This window comes from Taudactylus pleione, unplaced genomic scaffold, assembly GCF_031769625.1.
Source record: "Taudactylus pleione unplaced genomic scaffold, aTauple2 ptg000387l, whole genome shotgun sequence".
Lineage (NCBI taxonomy): Eukaryota > Metazoa > Chordata > Amphibia > Anura > Myobatrachidae > Taudactylus > Taudactylus pleione.
In genome coordinates, this window is record NW_028284788.1 from 519,069 (window position 1) to 535,653 (window position 16,585).

The 16,585-nt window shown below is 43.9% G+C and overlaps 1 protein-coding gene across 6 annotated transcripts in view; it reads right to left on the reverse strand.

Moving 5' to 3' along the window:
- Positions 1-11,729, reverse strand: part of BRPF3 (bromodomain and PHD finger containing 3) — a 331,101-nt gene extending 319,372 nt beyond the window's left edge. For 4 of the 6 annotated variants that reach the window (XM_088445755.1, XM_088445750.1, XM_088445754.1 and 1 more), the window contains exons 1-2: positions 11,255-11,537; positions 9,077-10,473 (exon numbers count right to left, since the gene is read on the reverse strand). In XM_088445755.1, coding sequence (XP_088301881.1) covers positions 9,077-10,455 — 1,379 coding nt within the window. In that variant the 5' untranslated portion in view covers positions 10,456-10,473; positions 11,255-11,537. The other 2 variants (XM_088445751.1, XM_088445752.1) reach the window with 2 other exon arrangements.
- Positions 11,730-16,585: the final 4,856 nt, after the last annotated feature.

The window sequence follows — 16,585 nt, forward strand, 5'->3', positions numbered from 1 at the left end:
CCAAAGTTTGCTTATTGGCTGGCCAACCCTACTTGTGAAAACCATAGAGGACAAATAAGAAGTCCAACTTCTGAAGGGAACTAGTACGGTCCACATATATCCAGAGAGCGCGTACCATATCCAAAAGTGGCCTCATCTGCCGAGAGGTCTGGAGAGTTAAAGGTCGGCACTACAATTTCCTCATTAATGTGGAAGGAAGGAACCCAGGGTGAGTCCGAAGTACCGCCCTGTCCTGTTGAAATATCAGAAATGGAGGGCGACGAGAGAGCCCCCAAATCTGACACTCTTCTGACGGAAGCAATAGCCAGAAGAAAAACAGTCTTAGCCGTAAGTCATTTGTGGTCCACTGAGTCCAGGGGATCAAATGGAGGGTCCTGGAGAGCCCTAAGTACCACAGCCAAATCCCAAGGAGCCACAGGAGGAACAAAGGGAGGCTGACTGCAGAGGACCCCCTGTAGGAGAGTGCGGATATCCGGGAGAGGAGCAATCCTTTGCTGGAACCACAGTGAAAGGGCAGAGACATGCACCTTCAGTGAAGCAAGGCAGATACCAAGGTTCAAACCTGCTTGCAGGAAAGCAAATTCTCTGGGCATCCGGAACACTTGGGGGTCGTAACCTATAGGTTTTCGTGCTCTGAGCATGGTGTTAACCACAGAGATAGGAAAACCTTTAGACCTCAGGAGGGATGTCTCAAGAGCCACGCCGTCAAAGACAGACAACCCAGCTCTGGGTAAAGGCAAGGACCCCGAGACAACAGGTCCGGACGTTGAGGCAACATCAACGTAGTGTCGATGGAGAGACTCTGAAGATCTGAGTACCAGTGACGTCTGGGCCACACTGGAGCCACCAGCAGGATCGTGCCTCCTTCTTCTTTGAAGTTCCGAAGCACCCGAGGAAGAAGGGAGAACGGAGGAAACAGGTACGCAAAATGGAAGGTCCACTTGACCGACAGTGCGTCCACAAGGAGAGCCTCAGCGTCTCTTGTTCTGGACCCAAATACTGGCAGAAGAACTGATGAAGAGGCCTCCTGTGGAAGGAGAGGGCATACCCATGAGAGACCACTTCCCTTACCCAAGTGTCTGTGGTGGTCTGACACCAGCACTGGGCGAACTAAAGTCGGCCCACCACCTTGGGGTCCCCCAAGGGGAGGCCCTTCCCGTCAGGGTCTTATCGTCAGACTTGGCAGCCGGACGTCTGGTGCTCCAAACCTGTTTCTTGGGCTTGGTAACCTTCTTGGCTCCTGATGGCCTAGGAAAGGACTGAACCTTATGTTTTCCCTGAGGACGATAATTCCGAAAGGACGAGGTCCCAGACCGAGGGGAGAAAAACAGATTTGGCAGCTGTCAAGGTGTCCACAATCTTGTCCAAATCCTGACCAAACAACACCTTTCCATTGAAGGGTAAACACTCCAACTCATCATCTGCTCTCCAAGAGTGTAACCATAGGCAGCGACGCGCCGAAATGGCCGCAGCTGAAATCCTGTACGTTAAGAGGCTAACATCTAAAGCAGCCTCAAATATATGTAGCTGAATCCCTGAGATAACCCACCAGTTCCATTTGCTTACTGGTAGCATCCAACGGGGCAAGACGACTCCAGAGAGTTTGCCCAGTGTTCTACGGTCCTGGCAACCCAGCAGATGGCCATAGCTGGCCTGGAACCCCTCCTGAAAGGGAATAAATGGACTTTAAAACACACCTCCACCTTCCTGTCCGTAACATCTTTCAAAGAGGACATGGAAGGCATGGGTAGAGTCGCACTCTTAACCAGACGTGTCACATGAGAATCCACCTGAGGAGAAATTTACCATTTAGAGAAATAATCTCCTTCAAAAGGATAATTTTAAGTCAAAACATCTTTTAGGTTGGAAACACTTCCCTGGGGATTTCCAAGCCTCCTCTAAATTATACACCAGCTGATCAGACAGAGGAAATATTGCAGCAGTACTTTTAACCTCCTTAAAAAATGAATGCTTGGACTTAGCTGCCAATCTCCATAGCCACACGTACCGCACATATGAGACCATGGACATACATTGTTGACTTTTGGCTCAGATTCCCTCTGGGGGGCTCAGAGTCAGACAAGTCATGCATCTCTCCGTCGTCAGACTACATGTCGTCCTCATCATAGTGCGTTGACTGAGACTACATCAGTTGTATCTTAGCCCTAAGCGGGGTTCACCTTGCAACATTTGAACCGTGGTTGAGAAAGCGTTAACCCAAATAGGCTCCAGAGACACCTGAGAAGGTGCTGGCTGTGGAGGGAGGCACTGCGGTACCATCATCTGCCAGGGGGTACGGGAGATAGAACTACCTCCAGCCGCGTGAACCACTTGGGGGAACGCAGGGAGCTGCCAACCGTTCCACAAGGGTATTTAAAGCTTGTGCAAAACAAGCCCAGGGAGGCTTCCGCATAGTTAGAAACAGCTGGTGTACATGAAAGGGCAGAACATGTAGTACATAAACCCCTAGTAAGTACATCTCCCTCCCCAATGCCTGCCTTACATCTAGAGCAGGAAAGCAGGAGAGGGACACCAATCTGCACAGATTCGTCACTCCCAGGCATAGTATGCTGTATGTGACCCTCCACACAGAAAAAACCTTCTAACTGTGAGGTAAATTCCCACCCTGAGAGTACTGGCACTGTGAGAAGGAAAAGTATAGGGAAAGCAAAATGGCTGACAGAGAAAGTTCAGTCAGACAGCACTAGCATAAGTCACAAACTATGCAGAATATCCACCTGCACTAATGGCACTACCATCAACTACGCAGACCTAAAGTCTGGTAGGAATAGCGCTACATACGCTGACCTCACAGGAGGAGAGGTATGCAGGGGGGCCCAGGCTGCACACCGCCGATGAGACCGGCTTCTTTGCCTTAAAATGGCCACTGGAGACTCAGAGGAGGCAGGCCGGGAGGAGGAGCGCTGACACAGCCCACCAGACCGCAGTGGAAAGGCGCTGTGTGCAGCAGGGGAGGAGCCAGCTGGGCTACAGGGAAGGCTCCCTCCCCTGGCCTGCTATTAACTCCCGGGACGCTGGAGCTTGTTTGAAAGCTCTAGCCCGATGTCCCTGGTGGTATAGTGGTAGCGGAGGCTCCATAACTGGCTCCACGCGCGGCCGTCCAGAGGGAGCCAGCTGTGTGATGGAGCTGGATTGTCCGTGCTGCCCGCTCTAAGCAATGAAGAATCTTCTGGGGTTGTTTGAACAGTCCCTCCGTGCAGTGACCCGACTCCGGCCGCGCACCTATGAAACTGAAGGTGCCTTGGCCATGGGGCGGGGTATAGGACAGGGGCCCCGGTGCATCCTGGGAGTAGAAAATTAACTGTGTTGTGCCCGTTGACTTCCGCCATCGTCTAAACCCCAAGGTCTCCTGTGAAGCTCTATGGACCCTGATGTAGTAAAATTATATTGTTACACACACACATACACACACACTTTTTAAACTGTTAGAATTTAAAAAAAAAAAAAAAAAATGTCAATTTGTGAGCGATTTTGTGGAAAAAAATTGACCGTTAAGTAATTCAGTTATTCTGAGGGTAGTGTGGAACCACCCAAACTATTAAAAAACAATAGCCAGGTCTGACTAGCTGTTGTATCACATGTATAGCCCTTTACCTATGCATTTAAAATAATCCTCATTGAAATATGAGATTCCATGAACAATACAGGCAAATGTGTGAGATATTTAAAATAAGGTAAAATGGTTATATAGAGGTGTCATCACCTAGCCTGAATAGGCCATACGGCGCGAGACGCCCGGCGCCTTAGCCGCTCTAAGCGGTGTAGTGTAGCAACTTTTTCTTAAAATTTTGCATATTATATTCCTGTCAATTAAGGTTTACTATTCACACGGGTTTGGCTAGGTCAAAACATTTCAGTGCTCTATCTCTATGTCAAGACTGCCATACCTGTGTGTGTGTCCAGAATGTAATTCCCTGACTGAATCACTATGACTGCCTGCGTACTGTTACTTAGGGGTATATTTATTAAACTGCAGGTTTTTAGAAATGGAGATGTTGCCCATAGCAACCAGATTCTTCTTAACATTTAACTAGCACCTTCTAGAAGATAGGTTGCAATGGGCAACATCTCCACTTCTAGAAACACTCACTTTAGTAAATATGCCCCATAGTATTGAGTTCCCAAAGCAACTTTTATTCCTCCTGTACAATTCCATAGCATTTAAACAAGTAGAACAATGACAAACAGCAAGACATTATTCATACAATATTTACTCAAAAACTATTTTTAAATTTAAAAAGGTCCTAATTACTACACTTATAATGTGGACCAAAAATTATTATTTATCCACGCATTTGCATTTCAAAAAAAGAAAAAGAACAGTGCATAAACATATCTATATAACGTATAAAAATATCTTATAACATATCTTAAAACAATTATTTAAAGTCTGGCATCTGAAAATTCATCATAAAAGGACAAATTAGCTTGTTGTATATGTAGGTGTGGAGTATGCGGTATGTGTAATTATGGGAATATAGACAGTGGTGCGCAGGAAACAATGTATTCCGACACCTGCTCCATCCATTACCAATGAAGACCACTGTTTGATACATGCTGTCTTTTCAACTCACATTGGTACGAATACACAGTTTAAGAAGTTGAATTAGTATAATCTAATCCAGTGGTTCTCGAACTCGGTCCACAGTGCACATTTTCCAGATCACGTAACAGCTGCACAGGTGTATTCATTACTCACCGAAACATTTTAAAAGATCCAGAGGTGAAGCTTTGCAATGTTGACCCTTCTTTTTCAAGACCTCTGCAATTCGCCCTGGCATGCTGTCAATCAACTTCTGGGCCACATAATGACTGATGGCTGCCCATTCTTGCCTAATCAATGCTTGAGGGTAAATTTACTAAAAATCGAGATTGTCCCGATTGCAAAGAGATTAATCTCGCTGTACCTCGCCTTAACTCGGGTGATTTATTCACTTTTTAGTTTGCAAATTTACTAACAGGCGATTTGAGGCGAATCGAGTTGGCCGATGGTGAAGGAGATATCTCCCTCGAGTATTTCGTTTTGCAGGAGATTACTCACCCGAGATAACTCTCCCGTGCAAGCAGCCTGCACATAACAGTGAGATATGTGTAAGCTGCTTATGTCTTGTAAAAAAAAACGGGTTACATTTTTTTTTTTACAAGAAAATAAATGTAGGGTCTCCCCCCAAAAGCATAACCAGCCCCGGACTTGTCAGCCTGTCGAGTTAGCAATCTCTCCAGATTTGGACGAAATCGATCGAGAAATCTCACCCGAGATCGTCAATAGTAAATTTGCACGCAAATTTGCAGCCACTCCCTTGGCTGAGAAGTAACTCCATACATGAATGGTCTCAGAATGCTTTACTGAGACCATGGTACCAAATCATCCTCCAAGAGCAACTTCTCCCAACCATCCAAGAACAATTTGGTGACAAACAATGCCTTTTACAGCATGATGGAGCACCTTGCTATAAGGCAAAAGTGATAACTAAGTTGACAGGGGAGCAAAACATCTAAATTTTGGATCCATGGCCAGGAAACTCCCTAGACCTTAATCCCATTGAGAATTTGTGGTCAATCCTCAAGAGGCGAGTGGACAAACAAAAACCTACAAATTCTGACAAACTCCAAGCATTGATTAGGCAAGAATGGGCGACTGTCAGTATGTGGCCCAGAAGTTGATTGGCAGCATGCCAGGCGAATTGCTGAGGTCTTGAAAAAAAGGGTCAACAGTGCAAATATTGACTCTTTGCATAAACTTATGCTGCATACACAGTACAACCTGCACAACCAAAGATATCGCTGACAGATTTCCCTCCAACTTTCTGTTGTACTGGGCAAATGATTTTGGGTATACACACTGATGGGTGTGATATGTATTACCGCCGGGCGCGTGGCCGGCGGCTCAATTCCAGACAGCGGCTGCCCGAGAAAGGAGGAAATCCCGATCGTCCTAAAGGTATTTCCTAACCCCTCTAACCCTAACCCTCCTTAGGGGTGCCTAACCCTAAGCTCCCCCCTGTGCCTAAACCTAACCCCCCCTTCCCCGCTGCCTAAATCTAAGTCCCCCGGAGGGGTGCCTAACCCTAACCTCCCCCCGGGGGTGCCTAACCCTTCCTCCCCCTAGCCTAACCCTAACCTCCCGGGGGGGGTGCCTAACCCTAAGTGCCCCCGGGAGCCCTAAACCTAACCCTCCCCCCCGCGGCTGTCCGCTGCTGCGCCCCGCATCCACTCAATCGGGATACCGGGTGCCGGTCTCCCGACGTTGGGCAAATTACAGGCGCCTACATTTAGACGCCTGTCATTCGTCCCTAGTCGGGATAAAGCAGTCTGGAAGCCGGCGGTCGGCATTTAGACCGTCGGGTTCCAGACTACATCCCCACACTGATAGATACCTATGACAGATATTTCAGTGAAGGCATGTCTTTACAGCTAAATCTTGACAAAATCGTCCAAGTTAGCCTGCATGTACGGTCGACCATAGATATCTTTATCGTTCATGCGGGAACGCGCATCGTAGGTCGATCATTCACTGCATAAAAGTGAACGATATGAACGATTTATCGTTGAACGATCTAGTTATTGTTGAGGAAAATCGTCCCGCATGTATGCAGAAATGTAATGGTCAATAAAAGCCTTTCACACTTATGAAATGCTTGTAACTTTACTTCAGTATACCATAGTAACATCTGACAAAAAGGTCAAAAAACACTGAAGCAAACTTTGTGAAAACCAATACTCAAACTCAAAAATGTTGGCCATGGCTGTACAGATCCCTACAGAGAGGGCTATACCTATGTGTTTTAGCAAGAAGCATACATCACAAGAACATGTTTGTTTTTCTTCCCCATCTCGGTGCATGCATCTGCTTGGTAAGAGAAAATCTACTACATCTTGTATCATATCAGGATTACCTTATTTATTGAGATCACCTAACCTAAAGCAGAAACATCGTAAAGTTGGAAACTAAAGCTGGGTACACACGTCACTCATTTTACCGGTGAGAGATATATTGCGAGTGCATCGGCGAGTGTATACACCCAATATGTCTGAACAACATTGTTCACAGACATATCAAGTCATCCCTGCAGAAAAGATGCCGATATATCTGCATGTGTGTACGGACGACCCGCCGACTGCCTATACACTTGCTGCAGGGACCACTGACATTTTAACTAGTCGTTAAAATTTAAATGCCCCCCACCCAGTTGTGATGTCAGCCCAGACATATCGAGCAGCTGATTGGCAAGTGTATATAGCTTAGCAATCGGCCGCTCTGATGGTGGATCGGTCTGCATAGGAGGAAAAACAAAAAAAGGACTTACCGATAAATCCCTTTCTCCGATTCCATAGGGGTCAGTGGGGTATAGACGGTGCTAAGTGGGAGATGGCACTTTCAATTTTAAAAAGTGTGACTAGCTCCTCCCCCTCTATAACCCCAACACAGCCAGGGTCTCAGCTGGAACCGAACCCACGACCCCAGTGCTGAGACACAGCAATGACAACCACCACACCATCTGTGTTACACAATAGGGAGTTAGATGATTGTCCCTTTGTAAACCAATCTACACACTTATTTGCAGGTAAATAACCAAAGAGACACCGTAGAACCTCCTGATACATACAGACAGACCCCCACGCAAACAACAGTAAAGTGTAGTGAAAAAGGTCAAAAGAATAAACTGGGATACAGAGAGGCAGGAGAGAGCCACACTTGTTCAAATAGCGCTCCTAGCAGTTCCAGAAAATGATAGGAATAGCAGGAAGTAATCAGATACGTAAATGCTCTCCTGACCAGCCTAAACCCCAATGTGTACTTAGAGATCCAAGGTAGGCTACCAGTTTCATGCAGCAGCATTTTTCTCATACAGCAGACAGTGTTCCTCACTTCCAGAAAAGTGTTGTAGCCTCCGCCCCCCCTGCTATGGCTCTCAATCTTAACTATAAGAGCGCTAATTACATATATCGCTGTGTGCTAAACATGTTGAGCCACAGCTATACATATAGTAATGTCTGCCACTTGCCTGCTCCACTAGTCAGAGCAGCCTGCTGCTGAATACATCGCCTTTTAGAAGTTAACCTGGCTACCCCGCTAGACGGGGAGCCAGGGAATGCTCACGGAGCTGCTAGGCTGCTGGCGGCAGTAATGACTGATGGGGGTCCACTATGTGCGCTGCAAGCAGCGGCATGCAGAACTCCCTAAGTGGAAACGGTGGTCTCTGCAGTCGGGGAACTTGCGAGTGGGTCCCCCCGGCAGCTCCATCGACGCAGACAGGCAGTGCAGCTACTGTCTGTCCTCTTGAATTGAATCTTCAGCGCTTCTAACTAAAAACAAAACCCTGAGGAGGAATGTATAACACATCCAGCCCCCCTCGGGCACAAACTAAGACTTGGCTTGTAGGGATAATAGAGGGGGAGGAGCTAGTCATGCTTCTTAAAATTTAAAGTGCCAGCTCCTACTTAGCACAGTCTATACCCCAATGTCTTTAGCCTCCAGTGTTCCCTAGTGGATGAAGGAGAAAAATGTTGAACTTCTATGCTCACCTGATTCTGGTGAGTAAATTTGATACACAGTTTGGATTTCTGAAAGTTATTTTCTATTAAAGCCTTCCTATTTAAATTTAAAGCACTTCCTTTGTTTCATATTTTTTGTTTAGCAGGACCATAGCAGTCTATTGTCTTATTTAGATATTGAAATGGGTGACATACATAAGGTAAATAAAAGGATGTTAACGGAATAGGAGAGACTATGCAAGAAAAAAGAACATTTTAAAAACTTGTACCAAAGAAAAACAGATGTACTAGACCAGAGGTTCCCAAACTCAGTCCTCAGGTCTCCAGACAGTTCACGTTACCCAGGTCACCAAGCAGGTGCACAGGTCTATTCATTACTCACTGACACATTTTAAAAGTACCACTGGTGGAGCTAATTATTTCACGTGTGATACTGTGAGGAAATCTGAAAAACATGCATTGTTTGGAGTCCCGAGGACAGAATTTGAGAACCTGTGTACTAGTCTCAAATACGGAGTAAAGACAAATAAAGAAACATCAGGAGTCCACATGACCTTACCTACAAAAAGGAATCTGCATGATAGTCATAAGTGGCACAGATCCTCTCCTACGCACCAGCTCCTGTCTTTCCTTTACACACAGTTTCCCAAGAAAGTTTTTCCCACTTCCCTTCTTCTTAGTTTTTTTGTCTTCATTTGTTACGTTATCCTGATCTTTGGCCTCTTCGAGGTGACTTTTGGAGGATTCTTTCTGCTGGGTGTCTGGGGGATAGTGGGTTTCACAATACGCAGTTTTGCGCACAGAGAAAGTGGTCCCATTCAGTCCAGTCTCACGTAGTGGTTCCACCTTCATAAACAGTCCAGTCCTCTGAGCACACGTGACATGAAACGCTGTATAACAGTTTACCTTGTGACATTGTATTGCTGCTCCTTGTCCTTTTTGTTTACAAATGTAACATGTCAGCCTCCACCGAGCAGGTGGAATATTATCCACACCTTCAACAGGCTCCAGAAACACAGTGTTGGCAAAGCATACTTCTGGAACCCAGATGGCACATACAACATGTGCCCATCTTCCATCACTAGTCTGTTTAAAAGCACCACCCTGGTTAGGGCAGAGCACACAACTGACAGGTTTAGAGGGTGACTGCAGACAGCAACGGCAGAGCCACTGTCCTTCAGGTATGTATGGTACGCCATAGCACTCTTGGTGGACTGCAAGGTTGCATAAATCGCAAAATAATATGGCATTACTATTGTGACATTCATCGTCCAAGCATACACAACAGAATGCATTTTCATCAATAGATGAATGTGTCATACATATGCGCCGGTTCTGAAGGTAAGACTCCTTTTCCAACCTGTCCAGTAGCAGTTCAAATGTGTCAGCAGATACCATAGAAAAACCATCCGTCTTACGTTTTTCATTGATTATGTCCAGCCATGCTAGATCTATCTCATCAAGATCATACTCAACATCCTTATCAATCTCTTCCAATGGACGTTCAATATAGCGGTAAAGGGTGTCGGACAAAATAGGGGTCTCTTGTGCATTTTCCACATACACTTGCTCCAATACTCGGAATAACGGTTGCGGCAGCTGTTGAAGAGTAGTGCTATCATGATGTTTTGGGCAAAGTTCACGCTTTTTACCCTTCATTGAGTTCTTTAGGCAGTTTGTAGAAAGAGTCAACTCATTATTCTCCTTGTTGCTGTTGCATTCAGTTATGTCTTGAGCTGTGAGCTCATCCTCTGAAACAATCCGAAGGGAGTCAAAAATACTAATTCTGTGAAGCCGACCTTCTATTTCAACATCTACCATGCGTTGTGCTTGAGCATATGTCAAAGTCTCTCGGGTAGGGGAACATGAAAAACAACAAGGAGCGGTGGATTGCTGTCCATCAACAACTGGATGTGATTTACGGCGTGGTTTTCTCATGTCTGTGCAATATAGTTCCTATAATTGAAAAAAAAAAAAAAAAGTAACCTACATGATAAAAGTAATGACACATTGAAAATCATAATACCATATGGTTTATTCCTAATGAAGAAAAAAAATAAGTAAATCCAGTGTTCTGGGAAAGAAAAAAGTGAAATAAAGAAAAAAAATGGAGGAACACTAAGAAGTCACATCGTGCAAAAGACACTATAAACAATAATATGAAATCACTATTTATGACACATAGAAAACATAAGTCCAGCTACAGTACATAAAATATACAGTTGCATAATTCAGATCCCAAACCCATACTAATTGTACAAACAAGTACCCTATACAAATGATAAATAGGATTTCAATGTTTACCACATTATCTGCACCAATTATAAATCTTCAGCTCCATACAATAGCTAAATTGAAACTAAATATCCAGCATTTGCAATAAACAAAAACAGTGAAATTGTCAGAAATAACTGCAATGAAATGATAGGCTCTAAGTAGTTCTATAGTAAAAACATAACCAAAGAATATCAATTTAGGCACTAAACATAGAATCTCACGTATATGGTTTCCAGAACAGAAAAAAAACAGCAGTATTCAGTTCTTCCTTAAAATAACAAAAAAATAATATACATTATCAACATCAGACTGCTTTAAGTTGCTTCTGTTCTCAGTCTGACACTTTGCCTCTCTACCATTAGAAAACCATTTGCATGCATAAACAATACAAACACATACGGCCTGGAATGGACACAGAGTGACACATACGCTACAGAGAGAATAAGAAATCATAATTTACGTGTTCAGAGTCACCGGATCCGTTATATCTATGGAGGGCAGTAGTACAACAGCAGCTATATATGCAGAAGAAATATACAACGAAGATGAGCGAGTTGCACAGAAAAGCAATAGAAAGTCAGTGTGCATAAGCAGCGTCAGTATAGACGGGCAAATAACAGCTGCAGGGTCAGAGTGTCTCGGAGAGCTGGAGACAGAACGAGTGAGGACAAACCGAGGGTGTACTGGCAGTAGCGTAGAGAGAAGGAGAAGAATGACGGTAGAGCTTATTTCCCCTTCGCTCTAAGGACCTGGAAGTGACGTGAATGAGGGCGGAAGTTCCACAAAATTATATTCCACCTCTATGCCCACATGGATGGTAGGGAACTACGTTGGACAGAAGCTGATGACGTCAAGGTTCTGTACACGAAGGGAATCTATCTTCGGCCCGATGGCCACTTTCCGCTTCCTGGAGAACTTACATATGACGCGACTATAAACGTAACGCTGCGGTAGTGATGTGACGTTCCCCGTGACTTGCATAATCATCGCTGCTTTCACTCACGTATTTATTCTGCTCCGTACGGCGCAGCACCTCAGTCCACGGTGTCCTACCTTCATTGCTCAGTCTCCTGTCAGGGCTGTGTTACTTCACAGCAAGACCGCGACTTGAAATCAGCGGCTCGGGAATAGAGCACCGTGCAACAGAATGCACTTTGCTGTTAGCTACATAAGCTGCATTTAGTGTCTTTTCTTACTGACCTGATAAGTTACGCAATGCAAGCAATTAATACTCTGTAACTCACGATTTTTGGGATCTTCACTTCAACTGCACAAGGTGTAGGAACTGTACTCCAGGAGCTATTATACGAGCTCAGAACTCAGGCTAGTGGTGGGATGCAGGGGTGTATCTAGGGATCCGAGCACCCCTGGCAAGGTAATGGACTGGTGCCCCCCGTAATAGTCGCCCCTATGTAATGCCCCCAGTAGTAGTCCACCCTATGCAGTGCCCCAGTAGTAGTCCACCCTATGCAGTGCCCCCAGTAGTAGTCCCCTCTATACAGTGCCCCCAGTAGTAGTCCACCCTATGCAGTGCCCCCAGTAGTAGTCCCCTCTATGCAGTGCCCCCAGTAGTAGTCCACAGGTCTGCCCTACATTTGGGGCCCCGGGGAGTAGCGGGGCTAGTTCAAGCCCCTGGGGTAGTCCACCCATTGGCTGCTGGTGGCACTGCCGGATGCCCCCCCCCCCCTTTGGCCAGCGCCCCTGGCGAGTGCAATCCTGGCCAATAGGTAGATACGCCCCTGGCGGGATGTATGACGTATTACAATTTGCATGCAATGCATCCTTCCACCGTTAATTACGCCAGTATGCATGAAGAAGAACGCAAAGGACAGCTCTCTCGATAAGAGCTTTCATTGCGAGGGAGGTACTTTAGGGTCTATGACCCAGAAGTCCCTCTTGTGTCTGCACACGAATCGAGGGGGCTGCCGGGAGGTATCCCTCCTTGAAATCTGCATTTTTGGTGGTTTAACGTTTGGTGTTTTTTTCATGTGAAAGTTTGAGTGCTGTCTAGTGGGTGCTCATATATATATATATATATATATATACATATATATATAAACAACAATATACCAGAGGCTCCCAATCTACAGTAGATACTCAGAGTCTAACAGTCCAGGTTTTAAGGATATCCATGCTTGACCACAGGTAACTTAATAAGTACCTCAGTTAATTTGATTCAACCATGGATATCTCCAAAAACTGAACTGATGGGGTGTCTTGAGGATCGCGTTTGGGAAAGACCGCCTTAGAAAGACCAAACAACATTAAAAAAACAAGGGCGAACAATGATATATTAAAAGCTCAAACTTTAGCAATTGTACCAAATGTACCCGAGTCTGCTCTCTGTACTTAATTGTTTCCGTTGATAGAAAGTGCAGAGAGTGGACCCGGGACAAGTAAGCAATCGGAATATACCGAGTCAGCGCCGGCAAAATTCCGGGTCTGATCCGGATAGGAACTTTGTTCCAACTCCGGGTCAGACCCGGAATTTAGGTGGAAAAGGGGTATTATCCTCGCAGACAAAGTGACTGTATCTAACCTCTAAAGTTACACTCTACCTATGCATATCTTAAGAGGATAAATATCAATTCTGTATCTCTCCTGACACGGAATGCAACCAATACCTTTGATCAGGCTATTTGTGGACAATTTAGCATGATTGCACTGTGTTTTAAATTGCCTTGCATGAATTGTATTTATATTGTGTTGCATGAATTGTATTTATATTGCCTTGCATGAATTGTATTTATATTGTGTTGCATGAATTGTATTTATATTGTGTTGCATGAATTGTATTTATATTGCCTTGCATGAATTGTATTTATATTGTGTTGCATGAATTGTATTTATATTGCCTTGCATGAATTGTATTTATATTGTGTTGCATGAATTGTATTTATATTGTGTTGCATGAATTGTATTTATATTGCCTTGCATGAATTGTATTTATATTGTGTTGCATGAATTGTATTTATATTGCCTTGCATGAATTGTATTTATATTGTGTTGCATGAATTGTATTTATATTGCCTTGCATGAATTGTATTTATATTGTGTTGCATGAATTGTATTTATATTGTGTTGCATGAATTGTAGTTGTTTTACATGCCTATTTTTGATGACTCCTACATAATATGATAAATCTACATGTGTTCAGTTATATTCTTATTTAGTTTTAAACACATTCTATGCAATATTAATTTCTATCACATATATATTTTTCTATTTTGAATTTTAATAAATATTGAATGTACACTCCTGCAGATTCATGCGAGTTTGTATGTTGCACCATTTTCAGACACACGTCCATGTCCATTGGATTTGCAAAGCCACTGGTGGGCATCTGAATACAACCTAGGAATCTGTGACATTTGCATATTTTCGCACAGCCGCTAGGTACAAATTTGATGCGGCATTAGCTTCCATCTCTGAATCAGGCTCTTTACAGTAACAGTGTCACAATGATATGGCAAAAGGTAGAAAGCAACCAAAAGCAAGTAAGCTTCTCACCTGTTTAGAGTAACGACCCTTGAATTTGTGTGGTCAGCAGTAGAAAAGCAGCAAGACAATAGCAGGAGGTTAGATACAGTTCAGAGAGCCCAATAAGTATCCAGCATGTTAAGAGTTAACACAATTGCAAGGTTTAAAGCAATCAAGGTCTGGCACCAGGTAATCACAATAAAGGGCCTGGGCAAAAAGCAGGTCTTATTAAAGTCCAAGTTTGGCAACAGGGGCCTGATTCAGAGCCGGACGCAATTAGCGCTCGCTCGTCCAGAAAATAGGGGTGGCTATTCAAATGAACCGTTCGCTCTTTGCGGTCTGTTCACACCTCTAGGTCTGAACGAGCGAACAAAACTTGCAGTCGTTTTTTGGGAAACTACGCCCCCTGGCCGCTCGCATCCTACGTCATGTCCGCTATTTATTAGATTAATCGAGTACATCGACCAGGGTATGAACTGCTCGCTATTCTTGTGGTTGGTTTTTGCTACCACAATTTTGCGAGCAGTTCTGGCTATAAAATAACCCAGTGACGTGGTCAATGACGCTGTTGTTTTAATTATGCACACCCATAAAACGCCCGTTTTAACCTTTAAGCACGCCTGCGATCGGATTTACACTCCCCGTTTTCAAGCACCTTCCCCCCTGTTACCACCCACATACGCCTCTTTCTGTCACTCAAATTATCAGGCATTCGCTATTTTGCGAGCACATGAATTTCGACCGCACTGACTGGTTCGCGCATGCATATAACGATCCGTACGCATGCGCAGTTGGGCAAACATCGCTCGGAGCGAACGAGCGGCCGCTTACGAGCGGCTCTGAATCAGGCCCCAGGTCCGAACAATATAGGGCACATGCAATAAGCAGGTCTTAAAACAGTCTGAATTTAGTAAGTTATTCACAAAAGTGAGCACAGACAATAAGCAGATCTTGAAGAAAGAAGAAAAGTAAACTATTTTGTGAGCACTTGTTATAAAGATGAAATATTTAAAACAACTTTTAATCTAATTGAGATAAGATATAAATCTATGTATAAAAGGACAACAGACAAAACATATAACATAGATCTACCCAAGTGGGTCAAATTTAGCCGATAAATTCAATAAAATCTACACATACACAAATGGTCGAGTTGAATATCCCATCTGATTAATATACCTCCCATCACGGTAATAAAATTGAATATCGATAGGAAGGAAAAATTGTCACCTCCAATTGTTACCTAAGTAGGCATCCTTCAAAATAATATGTTATACAAGCGGCAAAGATCTAAAGCAGCGATATTAACCTCAATGGCACACTTAAAATAATACCAGTTTGTATGATCTAACTCCTCATAAGAATGAAGTATCAGGACGGTCGGGTAAAGATACTGCCACCTATAATTCTACTTCTCACTTAGCTACAAGCCATCAATGAGGAGTGAGAGATCATCCAGGAGCAGTAATGAACCCCTAGAAACAACAGTGTAACTGCAACGTTACTCAATATTTCGTTTCTGCTGTTGAGGGTCTTACACATAGCATTGGACCCCCAATGAGAGAGTTACTTTAAATGAGATTGTCATCAGCTAATAGCGTCGATAGAAAAGGATAGAATAAACAGACTAAAAATCCTATTATTTCTTCATCCTATACATGTGAGTCTATCGATAGTCCAGAAAACATAATACTTTCCACAATGGGTAAGTCTTACCAAATAACAGTTAAAATAACAATCCTGAACTGACAGTACATATGGTTAATAGATCAATTCTGTATGTTAGAGTATATGCTATGGGCTTCTAGTATCTTAAAAAACAGATGTATTATAAATACCACTGAAACCTATAAATATAAATAGCATGGCTGACACATAGTTAATCTATAAATAAAAAGCATACAAAATTAATGTTATATAAATGACTGATACAATATATAACATAAGAGGTATCCCCAGTATTTATCTGTCTTACTATGAATGGGATTAGGATGCCAAAGCAAATAGCTATAACAAGTGCCAGATATCTACTACTGTAGGGTACTATACCCTACAGTGTTTAATACATATTATCCAGCAAGGTGATTCAGCAGTGTCCCAAACACATAACGGGGATAATCGCCGCACAGCGATTAATCATATACCCAGTACATAAAGGAAGCAATCACCCAGGTGAAAATGGAGGCTAAGTAGGTAAAATAAATATATACAAACTGATAATCGGGGTTTCCTGTGTTGCGCAGACACAGACACCCTCCCGCCGATGTGCGTTTCACCGGTAAGGCTTGTTCACGGAGGAAGCAGCTCTGCA